Below are 25410 nucleotides of genomic sequence, written 5' to 3'. Positions count from 1 at the left end.
GTCCTATCAATTTAAAGCAGGTGATTTTTCAAAAATCAAAGGTACAAAAACATCCTTTCCAGTCAAAGAACATTTTCTATCTCCTACTGAGCTTCCATTACAGTAAAGATATAAGTAGTTCCCTGGTGGCCTAGTAACTGAGGTTCCTGCCTTGTCACTGCTGTAGAAAAGGTTTGATCCTTGGCCCAGTGACTTCCCCATGCTACAGGCTACAATAGAGAAGGCCTGATGAGAAGAAACTTATCAATGATGAAATCCACTAGAAGTCATCCACGAAATGACTAGAAGAGGTACGTACCTAACACCTGAAAACTGAGATACTACTGGCTAATACACCATTATTCCTCACCCTCCAAAAATAAGTTTTACTCTGGAAAACCCCCATCAAAGTATCTGGAACAGCCAACCAGTACCACCCTCCTAATTAATATAAAAGATAAGCAGGCTAGAGATGTGGGAAACTAATAAACAATGAATGGGATGAGAAAGTTTCTTCAGACTTTAGATACTACATTCCCCAAAGAACCAAGTAGAAGCATTTGAAAGCTAATAAATCTTCGCAGGAGATGACCCAGAACAAGACAAGACACCTTATAAAATTCCAGGATACTAGCAATAAAGCAATCTTAATCAGCTCTCAGAAAAACTGGTTGCATAAAAAATATACAAAGACAGAAAAGACTAGGCCAAAAGAGATGCACTTAAACTCAGCCTACAAAGCAGCACGTAACCTGACATCAAAAAAGATGTTTTCAGATATGCAAAAACTCAAAATGCTCTTCCCTTGTATGAGCAAACTACTGGAGGATGTATCATAGCAAAACCAGAGGAACAGGAATCCAGCCCCATCATGCCACTGTATCTTGGTAAAAGATAAACAGGCCCTCAGGATTAGTTCCTAAAGTCCTCATGTAACCACTCCATGCAATCAATTAACCTCCCTACCAAATGTTATATACTATCTCGTCTAAACTGAGAAAAGTCATAGAAATCATTTTCGGTTGCAGTGCAGAAAAGCCCCAGTTGAGAAAGGCTGCAGTCTGTTTAACATGCCAGATTTTCTTTGGGAGCGAAAAGCCTAGGGTAAGTGGATAGGTAACCTCATGTGATTATAATTATCAAGAGGTAGGAAGGTAAAAGCACTAAATCCTTCCCGAAGATAGATCAGTTAACCCCGAGAAGCAGAACTATTTGGAGGGATAGGACAGGATACTATCTCAAAGATTTCAGGATACATTTTATGTACACATACTTTGACAAAGCATAAAGAGGATAAATAACAGAAAAAAAGAAATAGTGCTACTTTATTAAAATACTGAGTTTATTTCACATGTATATTTTTGTCTCCCCACCATTTCCATTTGTCTGACCACCACTACTACTATGTCCTATCATAACATTCCATACATACTTAAAACCAAGCAAAGGGTGGAGTTCCATCTTTAAAAACTAAACAGGCATTTTGGACAACACATTCTTGGCAATGGAACCTGGACAACATTTATCAGACACGGTAGGGAAAGTTCTCACTCTGCATTATAAAAAGGACAGCCAGATATCAACTGTTACATAAATGAAATAAGACGGAAAATTTTAACAAACTGTTTAAACTATTTTCTTAAAGAGACTTCCTCCACTGCCAGAGATCTTGAATAGCCTGGAAAAAAAAAAAAAAAGAAATGTGGTTAAAAAACCACAACACTTCATAGACACAAACAAATTAAACCATGTCTCTTTACACAGTTCGATTTATCTATTTTTCATTCTACCACCAAAAAGGGGTTCACTGATTTCAAGGAAATGTATACCCAGCCATCATCTTTACTCCTTGATAATTTTATTTTCCTGATGTGAAATTTCAACAGTTCCTTGTTTTGCAGAATTTTCCTTAGTTACAGCCTACAGTTTGTTTCCATTTTAAGTGTCTACAGTAATCGCATCCAAATTATTTCATTTTGTCTCCGTAGACAAAATGAAATAATTAGCACTAGAGACAGTATACATACTGAACGTGTTCTGCCACTTACTAGCTACTCAGACAAGCTCTTTGGTGTGACAGTACATTATCATCATCGTCCATAACTAACTTGCCTTTCCTTCTTGAAATCTCCTAGTGACTTAAAACACTGTCTAATGACTTTCAAAACACAAAAAAGCAACCAACCACCCTCATCCATTTCTATGTCCTTCTTTAACAGACTTCAATCTGCTTATCCTCATGCTGGTCTTTAGTAGCATCCATGTAAACACCAAAACCTTCAAGCGATTTAAAAAAACCCACTTCCAATTACAATCATGTAAGTACAGTATTATCTACTTCAAGTGGTGTTTCTTTTCCTATTCATGAATGACTCTTTTTAAAAAGAAAATAGTTGATGTTTTCGGCCACAAGTCCCTTTAAAGCAATGGACTTCAGTGACTTGTTCTTGCTCTTTAAAAGAAATAAGTAGGCTTAATTCAATGGATTATTTAAAATATCACCAAGAACTCTGGGAGTCTTTTCTTCAATAAAGTGCTTCAAGTAGGGTTTTCTCAAATAGTAGTTAAACATAGTCATTGGATTTCAACAAATACTGGATGTCTACAAATAGCCATTCTTGAATCATTTATTTAAGTATAGAATAAGAACTTCATGGATACTCTGTTGTCCCCCCCCCCCCCCCCCCCCCCGCCAAAAATGGGACAGCAAACGCCTTCATCATTTATGCTTTGCTTCAACTTTTGAGTAAACATTGTTTGCACCTTTACACAAACATCTGTATAGAATTTTTATCTGTAGTCTCTCCACTACAATATAGTGGACATGGTTCTTTGTGAGTTTCCACAAAAACATGCTTATTATTTCTCAAGCCCCATCTGGAAGTGATTTCACTACCCAAACCCTCAAAAGCAACATTATGATCACTATCTACAGCTAAAGTGTGTCACATTCTTATGGTATAGCTGCAAATAGTGATCATTTCTTCTCATTGCTTGTGCAATTTTTCTTCTGAAAGAAAAGTGATAATTTTATAATCTCTGGTATAAGAACCCAAGCCATCATACTTATTATCTGGCAGAAATTTCATCCTGGCCATTTGAAAATATGCTTACAGTTTTGGAGTCAGAAAATATTCCTGATAGCAGTGTGTTCAATTATTTTAGCCACAAGACTGATGCTATACTGTGTGGAAGGCCCTTGCAACTTTGGTTGTTATTTTATCTTCATCTGAATTTTTCTTGTGACTTTTCTTTTACCACCTCATTCGCTATTAGTTGAAATTATATATCTCTTAGCTTAGCTGTTAGTTAATAGACAATGGTTTATATCTGACTCTCCACCATTCTCAATACTGAATTAACAGCTGCATACTACTTTTAAAAAAAACAAACAGAACTTTTACATTCACTAAACGTCTGCTATTCTGAAAATTCATTGTGGAGTTCAATCCTGGTCTGGGAACTAACTGAGACCCCACAGCTACTTGTCACAGCCCACCCAAAGAAAAGAAAAACAAAAACCTAACATTGACTCAGTATACAGAGTACAATTTGGCTTCTTCCAGACTTTACACTCAGCTTGATTTCAGCAAAATGTGCTTCCCATAACATTTATGCAGAAAATCATTTCTGCCAACTCACAAGAAAGCAAAGGACCAGACTGGCCCAAAAGTAGCCAAATGGAGCAGTAAGGAAAACCACAGCCCATTTCCTTGGCCAACATAGTACCAAAAGCAAACCAAACCGAGTTCAGTAACCAAGAGATAATTTACCAACCAACTATATGAAAGCTGGGAAAAAATGTCTTCTCAGTCTCTGTGCCAACTAAATTCTTAAGACTTTCCATGTATTTAATCTGAAGTATTGTCTGTGGTTAGGAACCTTTTAAAAGAAGCCAACACCTAAAGAGACTAAACAAATAATGTAATAAATCACAATAAATTTTGGAATTAGTCATGTCTCCAGAAAGTTCAATTACCTCCTGGTCAGTCATCCGGAAACAATTCTTCACATAATTGATGAACTTGGCTTCCACTTTGGGAAGAGAACCACCCTATTGAGACAAAAGCCATTATTAAGGGTAAGAAACACTTGTTTTTTAGAGATATGTATGAAATTCCTCAAAGATCTGCATGCTGTTTATTGCATGGATTGAGAGCCACTCCTTGTCCTTTCAACTCTTTCATTTTAATCCTTTTTATCCCTAGATCTGTTGTACAACATTGGAACCTAGGTCTTCCATGGTACTCTCAGACTGATGCGCGTCAAGTTTCAAATTCCTCCCAATCACTCTAAAAACACAAAGTATGCTATGCTGGTGGTTCATCACTGATGTCAACTTGACAGCCTGCTGTATGATCTAACAAGTCAGCTTCATCATCCCCTCTATGACCTAGGATCAAAGACAAAACATACAGTCCTTTCATATATACTAGTGCCCAAAATTGTTAAAGATATACCAAGAACCTCGGCCCAGCACAGTGCTAACCTGGGAGTCAATTCAAGGGATATAAGTCAAATCAGGGGGGAATACTATTACATTTCCCTCAACTCTAAAAAATTCAGAATTCCTTTTAATTATTGACATAGGGAAGAAACCACAATAGTAGCAGCACATTATTTACAAAGCATTGCATCTCCAAATATTTTAAAAGAGCTTGAAATGTTTATACTTATCACTGCTTTAGAATTATCTTAATGTATGAATTTTATGACTTTTGTTTCCTATTTTGATTTTTCTTGTAACCTGAACCTTCTATTCATTTAAAAAGATCAAGAAGGCCTCCGGTATAATTTAACTGCCTCTATCACCTAGACAATAAACCTTGCTATATAATTCACACTTTTAAATTATTGTCACATACGTTCTTATTTGATTCAAATATTTATTCAACAGCTAGGGAGATACAAGGTGATTAAAACATGGTCAAAGAGGTGAGGCAAATGCACAAGTAGTAGAAAGCAAAGTTTAAGGATCACTGAGTAATAGCAGTCAAAAGAAAAGTGCTTTAGGCAATTAAGAGATTGCTTCCAGCCTGGAAGGGGGCGTGGGCAGGTGGCAAAATCAGCAAAGGGGATCGAGATTAAAATGGAAGACTTCAGTCTGGATTGTTGATGATACTCAGTATGGACTATATTTGTCTCTCCTTTTCCTCTCTCCCCATCTTTGGGCTTAATTTACCAGTAGTGCCCAGGACTGTTCAATGCGCCTGCAATTAAACCAAGGAGATAGGACCATATTAACATTGGGGGGAGGGGTATCTAAAATGTCATTTTAGCACTGTATCCAAGGGATAAAAATAAAGCAGAGATACCGGAAGGCTAAAATGTTTATAGTAGTACTAAAGCAAGATAAAAAAATACATTCTGGTTCTAAAACGTTAGTTCTCCAACTGACTCATAACTGCACAAGCAAAGGAAATCTATTGAGGCCATGTAGAACCTAGAGAGCACAGAAAAAAACATGGGGAAAAGAATCAGTAAATTTCACCACCCCATCTATTCCCAGTAAGTAACTGGGATCTAAGAATATTATTCACAGAATTAAGTTTCTCTCAAATACACTAAGGCACTGAAAGCTATTATTCCATACTCTATAAAGTCCAGTCAAGTTTCTAAGTGTAGCCCCCACACCAAATCAATCAATCAAACAGGACAAATGCTAATCTCTTACAGGTTTCCATTACTTAAGACAGAAAGAGACTAAATGTAAACATTAGTCACTCAAAAGTCAAGACATCACTATCATGTCATTGACTGGTAACACCTTCGTGCAAAAGATAAAAATTACTCAATGTTGGAAAATGTTTCTGACTAGAGTCAATCATTTAAAAAAAAAAAAACTATAATACCGGAGTTCCCATCATGGCGTGCAGCAGAAACAAATCCGACTAGGAACCATGAGGTTTTGGGTTCGACCCCTGGCCTCGCTCAGTGGGTTAAGTACTGGGCATTGCTGTGAGCTGTGGTTTGGGTGGCAGATGTAGCTAGGATCTGGCATTGATGTGGCTGTGGTGTAGGCTCGCAGCTACAGTTCCGATTAGACCCCTAGCCTGGGAACCTCTGTATGCCAGGAGTGTGGCCATAAAAAGCAAAAAAATAAAGTAAAAAAAAAAATACAAAATAAAAACGAAAAACCCCTACAATACCAAACAGCCAAAGACTGGACTCTTGCAGCTGTGTGAAATTTTAGACAAGATTCATACGCCCCCTGCTGGCTCCATAGCATCTTATAACCAGAACAGGCAAAGGTAAATGTTCTCATTGAGCTCACTTTAAAATCTAAGGGCAGAATGTATCCCACGACTTATTTACTTGTATTCCTTTTAGTGGAAAATAAAGCATATGTAAATTGAAATGTGTGGGAAAAAAAAAATCACCATATGAAGTATAATGTAAATAACTTGTAATCCATTTTTGAAGGAATTTCACACCACAAAAGGAGTGGTGTATTGAAGATAAAAAAAATGAGGAAGAAGAGTCCTGTTCCAAATCCCAGAAAGGCATCATCTGAAGGAAAAATAAACCAATCCTGTTTTCTTTAAGACAGCTTTACTCACTTTTTCTATACTTGCTTGCATTTTTGCTTTAATGTCTTCTACAGAACTAGGTCCTTTCGGTGTTTTAGGAGTTTTTTCCTGTTTTTTGAAGGATTCTTGACCCTGGAAAAAAAAGGCAAATTTCAACATCCTAAGAGTACACAGAGCTGTTAAGACTCATTCTATCTGAATTTTCTCAATAAATGAAATTCTTACAAAGCTTTTCTTGTGAAAAACAAGTATAGGAGTTCTCCTGTGGCACAGTGGGTTAAGAATCCAGCATTGTCACTGCAGCAGCTATTTTTTGTGCTTAAATTATTCCTTAGAGAATAGAAAATAGTTTGAGCCTACATTTGTATTTAATACCAGGTCAAGTTCTACACATAAGGAAGCAAGAAAGTTAATGCAGCTTGATGCCCAGAGGCCCATTCCATAGCATGTAAATGATCACCTCCCCAAGATGCAGCCAATACCGAGAACCTGCACTATAAGACCCTTGACACAACTTCCTATCACAGTAAAAAATCTTTGTTGACTTTCTCTTCCATTAGAAGTCAGCTACACAATAAACTGGCCCTCTATGTGACAGAAAATCTGTGTGTAACTAATTACAAGCCCTCCGCATCTGTGGTTCCTCAACCAAAAGGTGGATGTTCAGTCCTGGAGCATTTACAACTGAAAAAAATCCTGTATAACAATGGACCCGTGCATGCAGTTCAAACATAAACTGTTCAAGGATCAACTGTCTATGTATTTGAGTGATTACCAACAAGCATTTTTACCAACCACAGGTGTTCTCCAAAGGTCTAACAGATTTTAGGTTCTAGAACCTAATTACTTCAGTGGAGCCTGTACTGATGTGTATGTTACCACTTACTTTTGATCTTGGTGTTGACGGTTTTGAGTCTTTTCCATTCTGGTTTGATTTCTGTGCATTTTTGGCTGGAGTATCCCGTATTGACTGCAATTAGAAATTATTAATCAATGCTCCTCCTACATGACTTATTAGTGCAAATAAAACTTGCCAAACCATATAAAAGCAGCAAACTAAGAGGAAACAATTATATTGGCAAAAGGGGTATAATAGGGAGAAGTCCATACAGCTGAAGAAAATAGATCATTCCCCACTATTCAGAAAATTTCCAGGACAGGAGTTCCCATCATGGCGCAGTGGTTAACGAATCCGACTAGGAACCATGAGGTTGCGGGTTCGGTCCCTGCCCTTGCTCAGTGGGTTAAAGATCCGGCGTTGCTGTGAGCTGTGGTGTAGGTTGCAGACGCGGCTCGGATCCCGCGTTGCTGTGGCTCTGGCGTAGGCCGGCGGCTACAGCTCTGATTCAACCCCGAGGCTGGGAACCTCCATATGCCACAGGAGCGGCCCAAGAAATAGCAAAAAAAAAAAAGAGAGAGAGAGAGACAAAAAAAAAAAAATTTCCAGGACAGCCCTACTCAGGACTTAAGAGACTGTCTCCGAAGCCAACAGCACTAAAAAAAATCCCCATCATTTTCTGTTTTTAGCCATTTCTGACAATCTTACTTTAATGTGTCTTACTTACTTTCTTTACTGGAGCTTTTTCTTCCGCTTCCTCATCATCAAAGTCATCATCATCATCACTACAAATGAAGCAAGTCCTTATTACTGAGGGACTCAAAAAATCTAAAAAACTTTTCCAGGAAATGGATGAACCTACAAGCTTAGTCAATCAAGGTATAAAGAACTTTCAAACTTGTGGGGGTTGACAAAAGAACTGAAAGCATGGTCTTAAAGATAATCTGTGCTTTCATCTTCACTGCAGCATAACATTCCTAATTACTAAGAGGCAGAAGAAACACAAATGTTCAACAGTTAAAAATGTATTAAAAAAAATCAGGAGTTCCCGCTATGGCGCAGTGGAAGTGAATCCGACTAGGAACCATGAGGTTGCAGATTCGATCCCTGGCCTCGCTCAGTGGGTTAAGGATCTGGCATTGCCGTGAACTGTGGTGTAGGTCGCAGATGCGGCTTGGATCTGGTGTCGCTGTGGTGTAGGCTGGGGGCTACAGCTCTGATTAGACCCTTTAGCCTGGGAACCTCCATATGCCGCAGGTGCGGCCCTAAAAAGACAAGAGACAAAAGACAAAAAAGAAAAAATCCATAGGAGTTCCCGGCACGACTCAGCAGGGTTTGATCCCTGGCCTTGCTCAGTGGGTTGCCGTGAGCGGTAGTGTAGTTTGAAGACGTGGCTCCAATGTGGCGTGGCTGTGGCCGTAGGCTGGCGGCTACAGCTCCAATTGGACCCCTAGCCTGGGAACCTCCATATGCCGCAGGAGCAGCCCTAAAAAGGCAAAAAACCCACATCATATACCTATGTATACATATTGTGGAATATTCAGTCTTAAAGAAAATCCTGTCAAATGCAGCCCATGGATAAGTGTTCAGGGCATAATGCCAAGTGAAAGAAGGTATCACAAAGAGACAAATACCGTTTAAGTTCACTTACACTGAAATACCTCAAGTAATCACTTTTTACAGAAACCCAAAAGATTGGTGGTCGCCAGGGGCTGGGAGAAGCAGAAATGGGGACTTTTTGTTCAACAGTTATGGTTTTCAGTAGAGTTCTGAGATGTCACACAACAATGTGAATATGGTTGAAACTACTGGACTGTAGACTTAAATAGTGAAGATAGTAAACAGTGAGTTGTTTTTTACATCTGAGAATTAAAAGAAAATGGATATTTAAAGAAATTAAAATAGAAACATTCCACACACAGACCAGTACAAGATTAAAGTGGCAACTCTCCAAATTAATCTACAGACTTAACAATCTCTAAAGAATCCTAGCTGGCTTATAAACTGATCCTACAACTCATACTGAAATTCCGAGAACCCAAAGTAGCCACAAACAACCTTGGAAAAGAACAAAGCTGAAGCATTCACATTAAGTGATTTCAAACTGAAATTTATAAAAACCATAAAACAGAAATCAGGATAGTGTTTTACTGGCCAAAGGATCAACATACTCCCATAGACTGGCACTGAGGAGTCCAGAAATAAACTCTTATTCATGCTAACTTCACCCTATTAACAAGAGGGCAAAGGCCATTCAATGGGGAAAGTCTTTCACAAATGGTGCTGGGGACCATTCAAAGCGGAAAGAAGTCTTTAACAAATGGTGCTGGGACTACTGGACATCCGGAATAGAAAAAAGTTGTCTCTTAACTCACAACATATAAAAAAAATTCAAAATGGACATAAGATCAAAAAGTTAAGAGCTAAAACTATAAAACTTTGCAAAGATTTGGCCAATGGTTTCAGGTTTGACTCGGTTTGACTCCAAAAGCACTAGAACAAACTAGAAATAAATTGGACTTTATGAACATTAAAAGTTTTTCTGCAAAGAACTGTCAAGAAAATGAACCTAAAAAACCAATAGAATGGGAGTATGTATTTGTAAATTTTATCTAATCAAATAGTAGAAAGTGATTTAAGTGATTTTTAATTTTGTCAATTCTGACCCTAGAACCCAATAACTGCATGTGCTACTTCATACTCAAATGACAATGGTTTCTATAAATCCATTATCATAAGCAATTTTATTAGGATACTCCCTAATAAAATAGGGGAAAGGGCATTTCTATGGGAAAATACCACACTTTTTAAAAAATTAAGTAACATTTTATTGGGTGGTATCAAGGCAAATCCCAGTGCCACCTCAGTGAAGAACCAGTAACACTCCTTCTGCCCACCACCTCATGCCTGACCTGGCCCCTGTGGCACAAAACACAGAAACTCCATGCTGTCCCTGCATCACTGGGACCCAGCCCCCACTGTGGTCAAAGGTGTAAAACTGTACACTTGGGCCACAGCCCCATGCCAGTCATACTTGAGGGCCCAACACTATGGCAGCCCCCTAAAAACTGTCCTCCAAAGTGACCCACTACATAGTTCTCTGGCCACACCCCTTAAAGCATCCACTAACTGCCCCCCACCTCTATGTATCTGACTACCATTTCTTTCCTGAACTTTTCTTGAGCTTACTGATTTGGACCTGGACACCATCTACACTTTTCATTCCTCCCTCCCAATCTACCTCAAGGATAACTTGACATGGAAGGGAGAAACAAACTATTTATGCTGTAGTTACAGCAGGAATCATCATCATTTGAAAAGACAGGAAATGTCTTTCAAGCAAAGTAATAACAAACACTCATTACACTGAGTTTAAGTTTGACACACAGGTAATTAATTATCAATTACAAAGTTGACAGGCAATTAAAAATTCAATATATTGAAGTTTTCATATCACAGCATATAGGAAAAGAATACCATTTTATTCCATAAAATGGATAGCACTTTACTCCATAGTGTGTTTACCATAGCCTGGCCTAATAAAAATATCAAATCTTATTTACAATTAAATCTTAAAATTCTCCAGGAATGGAGTTCCCGTCGTGGCGCAGTGGTTAACGAATCCGACTAGGAACCATGAGGTTGCGGGTTCAGTCCCTGCCCTTGCTCAGTGGGTTAAAGATCCGGCGTTGCTGTAAGCTGTGGTGTAGGTTGCAGACGCGGCTCGGATCCCGCGTTGCTGTGGCTCTGGCGTAGGCCCGTGGCTACAGCTCCGATTCAACCCCTAGCCTGGGAACCTCCATATGCCGCGGGAGCGGCCCAAGAAATAGCAACAACAAAAAGACTAAAAAAAAAAAAAAAAAAATCTCCAGGAAAATCCTACTCTCTTAGAATCGTATTTTCTCATGAGGGCCAGACAATCACATGCCAAGATCCTTTGTGGTGAAAATACTTCACATGACAACCTACAAAATCGATGTAGCTGGCGTTACTCAGATTCTCTTTCTCTTTCTCCTCAATCCATTTATTACAAACTATTCATCATCAACACCTAACTTGTTAGCATGTAAGAATATGATCACAGACTAAAAAGTCACCTAGTCAAATGCATTTGGGAAATGCTGCATACTCCAGCCTTTACCTCAGTTCATTTAACCCAAACTGACAACCACTGACCATTTACCTTTTGTAACTGTCACTAATCCCACAGGATGATTTTTCTCAATAATTTTCATAACCCCCCATGCAACTATGTCAGGTTTCTAAGGGCATACTACTTACTCTTCGTCATCGTCATCATCATCTTCATCATCATCTTCATCTTCATCAGCAGCAAGTTTTACCTTTTTCTTAAAAAAATAAACGGACACAATCCTAAGCAAGTACTAATTATAATTAATCCAAACTACCAAACAAAAGGCCACAAGAAGTTCAATGTGCAGTAAATCACATCTATACCTGTGGAACCTTGCTACCACCTCCGGGGGCAGAACGCTTTCCAGATATACTCAGAAGTTTCACATCTTCCTCCTCCTCATCTTCTGACTCTGCATCTTCCTCTACAGCTGCAATAAAATTCGTTGTTAGCTACCATGAAAACTCAACCAACAGCAGGAACTCAGAAAAAGCGATAATGAGTATTTTAAAAGTGAGATTCTATAGAAAAACAGTAAAAAAGGTACAAGTTTTTTTTAAAAAGGTATTTTGAGTGCTAACACTCATTACTGGGTTTTACATGCTATAAATGACTAGATTCCCACTTGAACTTAGACAGTAAGTAGTACTATAACTAAAGACACCCTATTCCAAATTGGCAACAAAGTAGCTGCTGAAAAATAAAACAACATAACACAAAAATAACATACCTACTAAGTGCTGTCCACTAATATGCACAGGCCCTGAACCACACTTCAACCGTAAGACCACAGGTGGTGTTATTTCAAAGCCCCCAAGGGAAACCTAAAAAGGAGAAATTTATCCATCACTAAATAGTGTGAAGAAAATTAAGATTATATGTTTGATATAAAACCTGTTCATACTTAAAAATGTTACTGAACAAGCAAACCCATCTGGCCAAATGAACAAACCAATGAATCTTTTTTCCACCTCTGATAAGCAAGCAGCTACCACCTTGTTCCAAGAGTTGATCAGTCAACCCCAATGACAACACAGTTCTGACTACAAGAAAAACCAAAGCTCATTCCCCAATCTCCTTAGTGTAACCTAAATGATACCCATCTTAATGTTAAGAATTAGAAGGACATAAAATCCCAAGCATAAAAGTGCCCTTACCGTTGGCTGTACAGACATTTTCAAAGTTGCCAGTGTTACTTTGATTGGACTGCCTTCATAATTCATTGCCTCTGCTTCTACAATGTGCAACTCATCCTTTGCGCCAGCCCCTAAACTGACCTGTGAATAGAAACAGTACTTCAAATTGTCACTATTTTACAATGCCCCCCCATGAGTTTTTTAAAATACAGAATAATTATTCATCTTTCATTATTACCACTGATAGAAAACTGACTTGAGCACAATGTTGTCTTCAAGTTTTATGTGACCCTAGTCTCATACTCAGTAACTTTGAACAAATACACTAAAATGCATTTGATGACACATACTTATGCCATCACCACTGTTAACTCACAGTATGAATCGCCTAACATTTACCGGCCACCTACAATTTAAGTAGTAGGCTATAGCCTAGTCTCTGAGGAACAAGATGTATATTTGTCACTACCCTAAAGAGTTTTTAGTACAACTCAAGAAAAGAAGTAGAAGACACAATAAGGAAAGCTGGGGAGTTCCCATTGTGGCTCATTGGGTTACCAACCCAATGTGTATCCATCAGGATGTGGGTTTGATCCCCGGCCTCCCTTAGTGGGTTAAGGACCCCATGTTGCCAGGAGCTTCAGTGCAGATTTGCACAGGCAGCTCGGATCCTGTGTTGCTGCAGTGTAGGCTGGCAGCTGCAGCTCCAATTTGACCCTTAGCCTAGGAACTTTCATATGCCATAGGGGTGGCCCTAAAAAGCAAATAGAGAAATAGTAATAGTGAAAATAAGGAAAGCTGAACAGTGTGATTGGACTGTTCAAAATACCAAATGAGTGGTAAAGACGGCAGGTTTTTCTATAACACACGTGGAAAACCAAGCATATACAACAACTATAGAAATACTATTCTAATGTTAAGCCACACAATTAAGCGGTGTCTGAAATCGAGAGTACTTTGTCTTGAAAAGTTTTACGTACCGTTCTTAAAGATAACTGGTGCTCATTTTCATCATTATCCACCTTAAAGTGGTAATCTTTATCGGCCTTTAGTTCACAACCTGTAAATGAGGAAAAAACCCTACTATAACAAGGAGAAAAATAACACTGAATGAAACGTCACTGTGGGTAACCAAAGTTACTTGATTTTACTATTCTATTCTAGCTACCAAAAAGGCAGAAGTACCTCTAACAGGCCTTCTTGAACACACAAGTCTATAAACATCAAATAACATCCATATAGAGCAAATAACTTCCATAGTTTTATAAATTCCTCCTTTCCATCATACTATTTCATGCTCAACTACACTCTTCTCAGGTGGAAACAGTATCAAAGATTTAGTAAAAGCTGGAACTTAAACCAAACCTAACATATGTTGATAAAAACCCCACTATTTTAAAAAGTTGAATTACCTACCCCAACTCCCAGGAAGAGTGCCAATTTAGAAATGACAGTGGTTACACAAACACATACATCAACAGCTTGTATTTACAACACAGAAAAGACTACAAAGTAGAACTAAAGGTTGTTACAGGGGTCCACAATCCATCTTTGAACTAACAAGTGATATATAAACTCTGTTCAGAAATTATATCTAAGGCAAAACTAGAAATATCCCAGGGATATTTCCGAGGGTAAACACAAACGTTTTCATATAAACTGATCAGAAACTCCAGCTTTTCAAACCGGCTAAGAATAAAACCCTTAATGTATAGCGCATGTTACCATTACCACTCATGAATAGGCAAACTGATTTTAATAGTCAGAACTAAATTTTAATTTAAATAATACCATTAAATTGCCATCTACTTATTTACTGGAAGAGATGTATAAATGTTCCTGCTCAATTAACATATCTCAGCACGATATATAACAAAAATGAACTTGAAGGCATTTGCACTTCTTCAAAACCTAACCGAAAAAAAATGGCTTTAACAATTAAGTTTAGTTAAGTTGAAAAACCAACCCAAGTCTCCTAGGATGGCACTGTGTGATTGAGGTGAGCAACAAAACCTTGGTAATAGAACTACAAGTTTAACAGAAGGCTGCCTCTGCTGCCCACCTCCCAAATCATTTGTAATGCACCAGCTCTGGAAGCAAGCGTTGTGGGGTTGGATCTATTAAGTGCAACCTTCAGTTTTCCGAGTATCAGTAAGTCATCTGCAAAGAGCGCGGAGAGATAGAAAAAGGACTCTAGAACTACCAGCACTGATGTTAACCACTTAACAAAGACCTTAAGAGTGCTGGCGCTACGAACCATTTCACCTAAAATTTCCCGTCCACCATCCTCAATTAAGCCCCAGGACCCCAGGCTCGGAGTGACAAGACACCAGTGAACCCCGGATGTAGCGCCCACACCCCTCCTTCCCCCAACCACGTGGCAACCACGTGCTCCCAGCGGTAGCGGCCTCCCCACGCCGGGCCGCGGCTCCCATCCCCCCGTAACCGGCCGAAGAACCCGGGCCGAGTCTGGGCCCTAGACCTCCGGACCCTTTAGGCCTGTAGGACAACGCCAGGCTCCATTTGTCCTCTCCGTCCAGATAGGAAGCCCACGTCTCACACCCTGATCCCCCACAATCTCTTGCACCAAAAACCTGGAGTCCAGCATCAGGTACTGGTCTGGAATCAGAAGCCTACCAACTCACGCAACCCCAGGAAAAAATTATGCCCGGAGCTCTACCACGTGCCCCAGCTAACGCCCAACCCTAAGCCGGTGGGTTCCACATTAACTCAGGCCCTGGGCCTCGGACCGCTCACGCTTCAGGCCGCCCTTACTTCCCAGTCACTCCGTGGTGCCGGCTCGCCCTCCCAGGTCCCCATCCTTAAGCTTCAGGACCCCAGCAGCTCGCTTCCCACTTCCGCAGGCCTCCACCTGCCCAGGCCTCAGTGTGATTTCCACCACCCACTCCAAAGCCACCAGGCCGCGCTCGGCCTTGGTCCAACACGCCAGTACTCACCGAAAAGATAGTTCTGAGGCCTCAGGGGGCTCATGTCCATATCCATCGAATCTTCCATGGGTTGGTGGCACGCACTTGGGTGGGAGAGAAGGCGGACGGAGATAATCCACTACTGTTGCGGAGAACAGCCGCGCAGGACGGAATCACACCAGGGAAAGGACGCGGGCTCCCTGCGCACATATATAGCACCCTGACGATCTCGCGAGAGCTCTTCAAGTCCCGCCTCCGCGCGCGTGCTCGGAAGCCCCCCTCCCCGCACAGTCTCTCTCCTGCGCAAGCGCTCTTCAACATCACTCCTTGCTACCTCGCCCCCCACCTCCTCCAGGTACTTCGCGGGCTCCCACCGAGCACGCGCATTCGTACCCTGGTCCCACCCCCTTCGCCGCCACCGCCTGTGCGCACGCGTACTTCCCCCTCGTAGCGCGCGTTCCCCCACGCTCCAAACCTTCCACGTCCTCTCCCGCTCAGGAGCGCGGGCCTTTCGCCAAGAGCCTGCGCAGCCCACCCTGCAAAATGGCGGCAGCAACTCTTAGCTGGGTTAGGTACGAAGGGCGAGCTGGTTGTAAGTGAACCAGAGAGCAGCTCATTTCTCCTTTCGCCATCTCTTCATGCCTCGCAGGCCTGCAAACAGGCATAACCACTTCGAGTTTTTTGGCTCGCCTGAAGGCCTGAGCCCAGAGTTCATTGTTTCCCCAAAGTTAAAGCTTAAGGTGCCAGAGACAGTGGACTACGGATTGCCACTTGTTGGGGAGAAAAGATGTAGCTGCTGGCCAGACTTATTCGGTTCTGTTTTTAACCCCCCGTCCTTTCTGAGGAAACATCTCCGAATTTAAAATTCTTCGACATTACGTCACTGGGAGGCCAACAGGGGGTTCTAAATCGGTCTCTTTCATATGAGCAGGGCAGGAACCAAGCCTGGGTGATTTCTCCAAACAGTTTTAAAAGGGTTGTGTATCCACCGTATGTCCCCACGTAACAGGTAAGAGGCAGATGTGACTATCCCCATTTTGCAGACAGGGAGACGCGCCATGAGGAAGTAAGGTGCCCAGACGGAGTGATTATAGAGACAGGGTTCTCTAGCTCCAAGTCTAATACTAACACCTGTCTCAAAGCTCGGGGGATTACACGGGGGTCCAGTGTCTGAGGTTGTGCAGTTCTTAATCTTTAACATTACTAAGGTTGTTCTGGCCTGAAAAGAAGGCATTTGGCGTTTAAGAAATACACAAACTTAGACTCTTTGGAAGCGAGCCTGGAAATGATATCTTAAAAGTACACTGTCAAACTGAGGACCATCCTTCCCCCAACCGCTGCTCCTTGGGCAGGGGTGCTGAAGATCCCCACAATTATGTTTTTTACACAAATTTAAAAAATTAAAGTACTGTAAAGAATAAAAATAGTGACAGCAATCCCCTACCGCCTTTTCTCCAAATATAGGCTACTTGAGAAGATAAACTGTGATACACATGAACCAATAATTAACAGAATCAAAATTCAAAATGTGGAGAAATCAGTGCTTATTTGTGAATGGACTAAGCTGTTCTCCGCTTTTCCCTGCACCCAACTGAAAAAAGTCTTTACCAGCTTGGTTCTAGCATCTTTTAAAATGCAGAGTGTGACCAATTACTAGAGAAAAAAACTGAGTCTTGGAAAGTTACCTCCGTAAAGGAACTGAGAAAGGCTGATAAAAGGGAGGAGAGGACTGTGCCTGAGGCGGATTTAAAGGTGTTAGAATGAGAAAGTCGATAAAGAAAGAGCTACAGGGGAGTGGAGAAGGGGTTAATGTTCTTTGGGCCCATGCAAGAAAAATTGAAATGACTTTATAATTTCTTTCAGGATTCTAGACCATGATTATTCAGTGCAGCTTTGCACAGAGCATGAACTCTCTGGGAGCCATAGTGCATATTATATAAATACATTTGCTGTTTTTCTGTTTCAGACACCTAGTCTAGTTATGATTTCATGGAATCAAGCAATTAAAAAAAGTTTTTGCACTTTTCATGTTTAAAAATGTGATGATTGTCCATTATCTTTTTAAAAAATTAGAAGTATTTATAAGTGAGTAGAAAATTATTATGTAGTTGAGAATTTTTGGTGTTTTTTTTTTTTTTGGCCATGCCCACAGCATGTGGAAGTTCCTGGCCCAGGGGTCGAACCCACACTGCAGCAGCAACCCAAGCCACTGTGGTGACAATGCTGGATCCTTAACCAGATGTGCCACAAGGGAACTCTTTTTGTATTTTTTTTTATGTGATTCATATATTGTTGAACTTGCTTTTTATATTCAAGAATATATTTTGGACATTTGTCCAACTAGTACATAATATGGATATGTTATAATTTATCCATTTCTCCATAAATGGTGTAGGCACAGACATGGCTTGGATCCTACATTGCTGTGGCTGTGGCATAGGCCAGCAGCTGTAGCTCTGATTCAGCCCCTAGCCTGGGAACTTCCATATGCTGCACGTGTGGCCCTAAACAGACAAAAAAAAAAAAAAAAGGAAAGAATATTTGGGAGTTCCTGTTGTGGCTCAGTGGGTTAAGAACCCAACTAGTATCCATGAGGATGCGGGTTCAATCCCTGGCCTTGCTCAGTGGGTTAGGGTCTGGTGTTGCCGCAAGCCGCAGCATAGGTTCCCTCTAGATGCAGCTGGGACCGCATCCTGAGCAGCAGCTGCAGCTCCTTTTCAACCCCTAGCTCTGGGAATTTCCATATGCTGCAGGTACAGCCGTAAAAAGAAAAAAAAGTAATAATACTTTCATAAATGTTATGGACTGAATATTTGGGTTCTCCCAAAATTCGTATGTGGAAAACCTAACCTTCAGTGTGACTATTTGGAGACAGAACCTGTGAAAAGGTGATAAAGCTCAAATGAAGTCATAAAGATGGACCCCAGTCTATAGGACTGGTGCCCTTAGAATAAGAGGAAGAGACACCAGACCTTTCTTTTTCTCCTCTTTGTGAAGATGTAGTAAGAAAGCAGACATCTGCGAGCCAGAAGAAAGCCCTTAGCAGGAGTTGAATTAGCTGGCCCTTTCATCTTGGACTTCCCGGCCTCTAAAACTGTGAGAAATTTCTGTTGTTTAAGCCACCCAGTCTGTGGTATTTTGTTATGGCAGCCCCTGCAGAAAACTACAGTAACTTTCTACATATATCTTTATGGATGTCTAAAAATAATTTTTTAAATATATTCTAAGAAAGACTTGCACATGAAAAGGCAGATATTTAATTACAAATACATATACAAATAAATGCATCTTTTATTATTTACAGAAATACAGTCATACTTTCTATATTGCTGTTTTAGTCCATTCAGGCTGTGATAGGAAAAGACAGGGTAACTCATAAACAACAGAACTTTGTTTCTCACAGTTCTAGAGGCTGGAAGTCCAAGATCAGGGGGCCAGCATGGTCAAGGAGGACTCCCACTGTGTTCTCTGGTGGTAGAAGGGGCCAGGGAGAGCTCTGCAGAATCTCAGACAAGCACTAATCATGAGGGCTTTTCCACCTTCATGACCGAATCACCTCCCAAAGGCCTCACCTACCAATATCATCATTGTTAGGGGATAACATTTCAGCATGAATTTGAGGGGGGGCATAGAAATATTCAGGCCACAGCAATTGTTAGGCAACTTCCCTTCTTCATTTCTTGTGGCTTTAAACAGTTTTGTTTTTTTTTTTTTTGTCTTTTTGTCTTTTTTGTTGTTGTTGCTATTTCTTGGGCCGCTCCCGCGGCATATGGAGGTTCCCAGGCTAGGGGTTGAATCGGAGCTGTAGCCACCAGCCTACGCCAGAGCCACAGCAACGCGGGATCCGAGCCACGTCTGCAACCTACACCACAGCTCACGGCAATGCCGGATCGTTAACCCACTGAGCAAGGGCAGGGACCGAACCCGCAACCTCATGGTTCCTAGTCGGATTCGTTAACCACTGCGCCACGACGGGAACTCCTAAACAGTTTTTTAAAGCTTCAACATAACATGCTCTACCAGGTGTGTCTGCCAGTAACTACATGTGGCTACTTATATTTAAGTTAATTAGGAGTTCCCATTGTAGCTCAGAGGTAAGGAACCTGACTGGTGTCCATGAGGATGTGGGTTTGATCCCTGGCCTCACTCAGTGGGTTAAGGATACAGTGTTGCCATCAGCTGTGGTGTAGGCTGGCAGCTGCAGCTCTGATTCAACCCCTAGCCTGGGAACTTCCATAGGCCACACATGTAGCCATAAAAAGCAGGAGAAAAAAATTCAAGTAAATTAAAATTAACTAAAATTTAAATCTCAGTCTCCCTAGTTAAGTGCTCAATAGCCATGTGGCCATTGGCTAATGGCTGTAGAATTAGATGTAGTATTGGAAAGCACACAAAAACATTTCCATCATTGCAGAAAATTATGTTGGACAGCTCTGCTGTAGAGGCTTCACCAGGATCATGTTCACTTTCTTGGCAAGAATACTTCATAGGTGGCTGTAATACCTCATGTTGTGTCAAGGTACGCAAAATGACTGGTGGTCTTTCTTTTTGTGATGTTAAATTCAGGTATTGTCAGCTTGATTCTTCCTTTATAAAGTCCTCCATTCACCTAAAAGTTTTAACTGACCATTGTTTCCTTCCTTTATTTCTATTTATTTATTTATTTATTTATTTTTGCTTTTCAGGGCCTCACCCGCAGCATATGGAAGTTCCCAGGCTAGGAGTCAAATCAGAGCTACAGCTGCCAACCTATGCCACAGCCGCAGCAACGCGGAATCTGAGCCATGTCTGTGACTTTCACTGCAGCTCATGGCAACGCCAGCCAGATCCTCATCCCACTGAGCAAGGCCAGAGATCGAACCCGCGTCTTCATGAATACTGGTTGGGTTCCTTACCACTGAGCCATGATGGGAACTCCCTCCTTCCTTTATTTCTAATTTTATCATTCCCCCTGCATTTATTGACTGAAATTCTTCTATAAAGAACTTTCCCTTATGAACTATTTGGTTACCCTGAAAAATAGAAAAATAGTTCATAAATGATGTATCTCTCCTTTTATATTATATGGTTGTTTTCAGAATAATAGGTGGAACCCTGTTTTTTTTTTTTCAGGTTTTTTAAGTGTATGTGCACATGAATTTTAATATAGCCAATGTTTTAATTTTTCTTCTCTTTTTGAGGAGGGGGGAGGCAGTGCTTACAGTCACCGAGCTTGGGCAGTGAGAGCCCCTTCAAGTTGGCTTTGATTCTTTGTGAAATGTGATAGCTTTCTTCCTTTTTGGTATGATAGTATATTCCAAGCTCACATTATACATTTCCTGTCCTGGAGATAGATTTAGCCATTTCTCCAAGGATTCACTGAATCCTTTAGTGGGAGGAGGTATTAGAGATCACATTCTGGTTGTGAACGGTGCTTATTGCTACTGAGTTGTCTTTCTAGGACTTTTTAATAGACAGCTAGGAAATACTTCCTTAGATAAAAGATAACATATCATTCTCATTGTTTTGCATCTTCCTTTTTCTTTTGCCCTCACTTATTGCTCTATCCTGGACCTCATTCCATGGAAGCATATAAAGACTTTTTTTTTACATCCCATTTTAGATGTGCTCTAGTTTTATTTATCCAGTTTCGCACTAATGAACATCTGGGTTGTTTGCAGTTTTGTGTTATATTACAATCAGTTCAGCATTGAATAGCCTTGTGAATGCATCCTTTTTTTTTTTTTTTTTTTTTTAGGGCCCCACTCACTGAGCGAGGCCAGGGATCGAACCGCATCCTCATGGATGCTAGTCGGGTTCGTCAACCCCTGAGCCACGACGGGAACTCCCATCATTTCGTTTTGACTAGGTTTGGGTGGCATTGCAGTGGGTCAGCTTGACTAGGCTGAACTTCCCTCTATGTTTATTTTGGTTAGGGTGTTTGACAACCTATATTTTCACATGAAATTTGGTGGGCAGAAGAGAAGCAGCAGGCATTTTGGTTTTTATGCACAGAAGTTTGGGGTAGGTACTTTTGTGGCTCACACTCATGGTGGTTTATTTGCCAACCCACCAATTTGGCACCAGGCAAAGTCCAGGCCTGCAGCTGCTCCATCTGAGATATATATATATATAGATATAGATATATAGATATATAGATATAGATATAGATATATCACATTTTATCCATCTATTTGTTGTGGATACTTAACACTTCATGTCTTGGCAACCTGCAATGAACATAGGGGTGCAGATATCTTTTTGACCTAGTGTTTTTGTTTTCTTCAGATACATTCCCAGAAGTGAATTTCTAGACCATAGGGCAGTTCTATTTTTAATTTTTTGAGGAACCTCCATACTGTTTTCCATGGTGGCTATACCAATTTATATTCCCACCAACAGTGCCCAAGTGTTCCCTTTTCTCCACATCCTCTCCTAAACTTGTCATTTCTTATCTTTTTGATGATAGCCATTCCAGCAAGTGTGAAGTGTTATTTCATTGTGGCTTTGATTTCCATATCCCTGATGATTAGTGATGTTGAACATCTTTTCACGTGTCTGTTGGCCATCTGTATGTCTTCTTTGGAAAACTATCTATTCAGAGCCTCTGCCCACTTTTTAATTGGATTGTTTGGGGCTTTTTTTTGTTTTTGTTTTGCTGTTGAGTTATATGCATTCTTTATATAAATAAGTATATATGTGTGTGTATATATATATAGTTATAGTATATATAGTATATATATAGTTGTGTGTGTGTATATGTATATATACACACACATATATATAAAAAGACAAATATATATATTTGTCTTTTTATCTTTCTGAGGGCTGCACCCGTGGCATATGGAGGCTCCCAGGCTAGGGGTCTTATCTGAGTTGTAGCTGCCAGCCTACACCACGGGCACAACAACACCAGATCTGACCCATGTCTATGACCTACACCACAGCAACCTACACCACAGCAACACCGGATCCTTAAACTGAGCAAGGCCAGGGATCCAACCCACAACCTCATGGTTCCTAGTTGGATTCATTTCCGCTGCACCACGACAGGAACTCCAACATTCTTTATATATTTTGGATCAGGTATATGATTTGCAGATATTTTTGCCATTTCATACAGTCTATTGCTTTTTAAGGTAAAGCTTGAAGCTGCAGTTTCCACTAAAATTTTTCAGTGCCAATCGAAGGTTGGCATTTGGGCATCTGTTATGGGAGGGCACTGATGCCAGATTAAACCACCACCATCAAGCTAGACCCTGTTTTTTATCTCCTATCTTTCCTTTCCATCCTGACACTGGGGCAACCCAAAAGCAGCAGGATGCATAGAGGAGGAGGAGAAAACAAGGCGAAGAAATAGAGAAAAGATCATGTTTCTCCTTCATTCCTGCAGGTTTTTAATCCTGGGTGGGCCTGAGAAGCTTTTAACTACATCAGAAATGGAAGCTTTAACTTAAATTGACCCAGACTTTTGGCACCTAAAAATGGGACTATTCTAATACCTTGAAAGTGACAGAAGCGCCAAGCAACGCTCAACACACTGCGTGGATGGAGAAGGGAGAATTGACAAGGTAAAGTTTAAGTTTAAAGAAAGAAAAAGCTGTTTGCTTCTTTTCTCCTACCAAGTCAGGCCTGCGAAATATGCCACATTCACACAAGAACCCCAAGTCAAACTCAAACTAGATGGAAAAAAAAAAAAAAAAAGAGGCAAGCCTGATGAGACTCGGTGGTGAAGTGTGTTGCCAGGGCCACATGACTCTGAAATTCTCTCAACTCCACCCTCCCTGGCTCTGTTCCTGGTTTGAATTCCCTCATAGAACCAACATGCATGTTCTTTCTCTTCATTTCCAAGGGCTGAAGGGTAAGGTGTGGGGGTAGGAGACCTGTCTTTCTTCAAACTGTCAAAGAAAAGTCCAGAGATTCTCCTGATTGGATTACCTTTGGTCAGGGTTCCCTCAGTGCTCCCCATCTATGTCCTGGGAAATACTACTAGGTTCCTTGTTCTTCTGTCATCCAGTCCCTGAGGGAGGGGAAGGGGGATTATAGCAAAGGATTTAGGCCACTCAGGGCACATCCTGGAACTGAAGAAAAAGTCAGTCCTACTCAAGTCATGTGACTGGAAAGTTCAGGATCCTCTAGGACATGGAGTAGATGTTGGGGAGATAGCTTCAGGGTGTGTCTTATCTCAGTAGATACGTTTATTGTTGGTTGATTCAATTAATCGACTAAACAATAACTATAGAAACCAGTTTTTTTTTTTTTTTGGTCTTTTTGCCATTTCTTAGGCCGCTCCCATGGTATATGGAGGTTCCCAGACTGGGGGTCTAATCGGAGCTGTAGCCTCTGGCCTACGCCAGAGCCACAGCAATGTGGGATCCGAGCCTCGTCTGTGACCTACACCACAGCTCACAGCAATGCCGGATCCTTAACCCACTCAGCAAGGGCAGGGATCGAACCCGCAACCTCATGGTTCCTAGTCGGATTCATTAACCACTGCGCCACAACGGGAACTCCCAGAAACCAGTTTTTAAGTATTTTCTAGGACTCCCTGGTGGTCTAGTGGGTTAAGGGCCCGGTGTTGTCACTGCTGTGGTTGGGGTCACTGGTGTGGTGCAGGTTTGATCCCTGGCCTGGGAACGTTCACATGCTGTAGGCGTGGCCAAGTAAATAAATGAAATACTTTCTAGGGAGTTCCTACTGTGGCTTAGTGGGTTAAGAACCCAACTAGTATCCACAAGGATGCAGGTTCGATCCCTGGCCTTGATCGGTAGGTTAAGGATCCAGCATTGCTGTGAGCTGTGATGTAGGTTGCAGATGCAGCTTGGATCTCATGTTACTGTGGCTGTGGCATACACCTGCAGCTGCAGCTCCAGTTCAACCCCTAGCCTGGGAACTTCATATGCCACATGTGCAGCCCTAAAAAGCAAAAAAAAAAAAAAAAAAAAAGTTATCATCATTCCAGGTTTCAGGGGCACATTTCTCCTTCTCATGGCATGAGACACTTACAGAGGCTACAAATTCAGACTACTCTGTAGTTCTATTACTACTGTGACCTAGACCCAATTTTTAGCATGTTTTGCCCTCTGGATAAAGTTGTCTCTAAACCTTACCATCGAGACTTTCTGACTCTCACATTGTCCTGAATTGGTAATTGGCCAATCTGAGGTTGTCATTTTCTTGCTTCAGAATGCATAATTGGCATAGATATCTTCATCAACTGGCAGAATTCCCACACTGCTTCCCTGACCTGTGGAATAAGAGCCATTATGGGAGAAAAGGCTAAGTGGAAACCACTATAACTGTGTACTTATGGTGACCTATGAAAATAGGAAATCAGAAGCAATACTGCATTCTTACAGGGATTGCAGATTAGTGCCACCATCAAGGACTTGGAAGAAGATAAAGAGGTGGTGATTCCTACCCCGTTCCCCCATTCATCTTTCCTTTTTTTTTTTGGCCTGTGTAGAAGACAGATGGATCTTGGAAAATGACAGTGGATTATCATAAACTTATTCAGCCCTGCTACATTGTTGGTGGGAATGTAATTGGTACAACCACTATGAAAAACATTATGGAGGTACCTCAGAAGAAACTAAATATAGAACTACTGTATGATGCAGCAATATCACTCCTGGGCATATATCTGGACAAAACTTTCATTGAAAAAGATACATGCATTCCTGTGTTCATTGCAACACTATTCACAATAGCCAAGACATGGACACAACTTAAATGTCCATTGACCAATAAATGGATTAAGAAGATGTGGTACATATACACAATGGAATACTACTCAACTACAAAAAGAACAGAATAATGCCTTTTGCAGCAACATGGATGGAAATAAAGACTCTCATACTAAGTGAAATAAGTCAGAAAGAGAAGG

The 25410-nt window shown here is 40.9% G+C and overlaps 1 protein-coding gene and 1 long non-coding RNA gene across 4 annotated transcripts; one reads left to right on the top strand and one right to left on the bottom strand.

The window, feature by feature from the left end:
- Window positions 1-1300: 1300 nt before the first annotated feature.
- On the bottom strand, window positions 1301-15872 carry NPM1 (nucleophosmin 1). 2 transcript variants are annotated; one of them, XM_047786582.1, is made up of 11 exons: window positions 15576-15754; window positions 13599-13678; window positions 12640-12759; window positions 12213-12306; window positions 11806-11912; window positions 11629-11696; window positions 8075-8132; window positions 7396-7479; window positions 6540-6641; window positions 3959-4033; window positions 1301-1657 (listed from the first exon to the last, which is right to left on the bottom strand). In XM_047786582.1, exons 1-11 carry the CDS (start codon window positions 15631-15633, stop codon window positions 1619-1621), a joined length of 885 nt encoding a protein of 294 aa, XP_047642538.1. In that variant the 5' UTR covers window positions 15634-15754; the 3' UTR covers window positions 1301-1618. The 2 variants fall into 2 exon arrangements, with proteins under 2 accessions (XP_047642538.1, XP_047642628.1); XM_047786672.1 differs by lacking the exons at window positions 1301-1657; window positions 3959-4033 and adding an exon at window positions 4852-5189 and having other exon boundaries at window positions 15576-15872.
- LOC125130879 (uncharacterized) lies at window positions 15840-25155 on the top strand. Of its 2 annotated transcripts, none has more exons than XR_007135826.1 (3): window positions 15840-15900; window positions 22918-23095; window positions 24991-25155. It is a non-coding gene; the product is annotated as an uncharacterized LOC125130879 (long non-coding RNA). The 2 variants fall into 2 exon arrangements; XR_007135831.1 differs by lacking the exon at window positions 24991-25155 and adding an exon at window positions 24711-24982.
- The last annotated feature ends 255 nt before the right edge of the window (window positions 25156-25410 follow it).

Source organism: Phacochoerus africanus, chromosome 1, assembly GCF_016906955.1.
Source record: "Phacochoerus africanus isolate WHEZ1 chromosome 1, ROS_Pafr_v1, whole genome shotgun sequence".
Taxonomy (NCBI): domain Eukaryota; kingdom Metazoa; phylum Chordata; class Mammalia; order Artiodactyla; family Suidae; genus Phacochoerus; species Phacochoerus africanus.
This window is presented reverse-complemented; position numbering and strand designations above follow the sequence as displayed.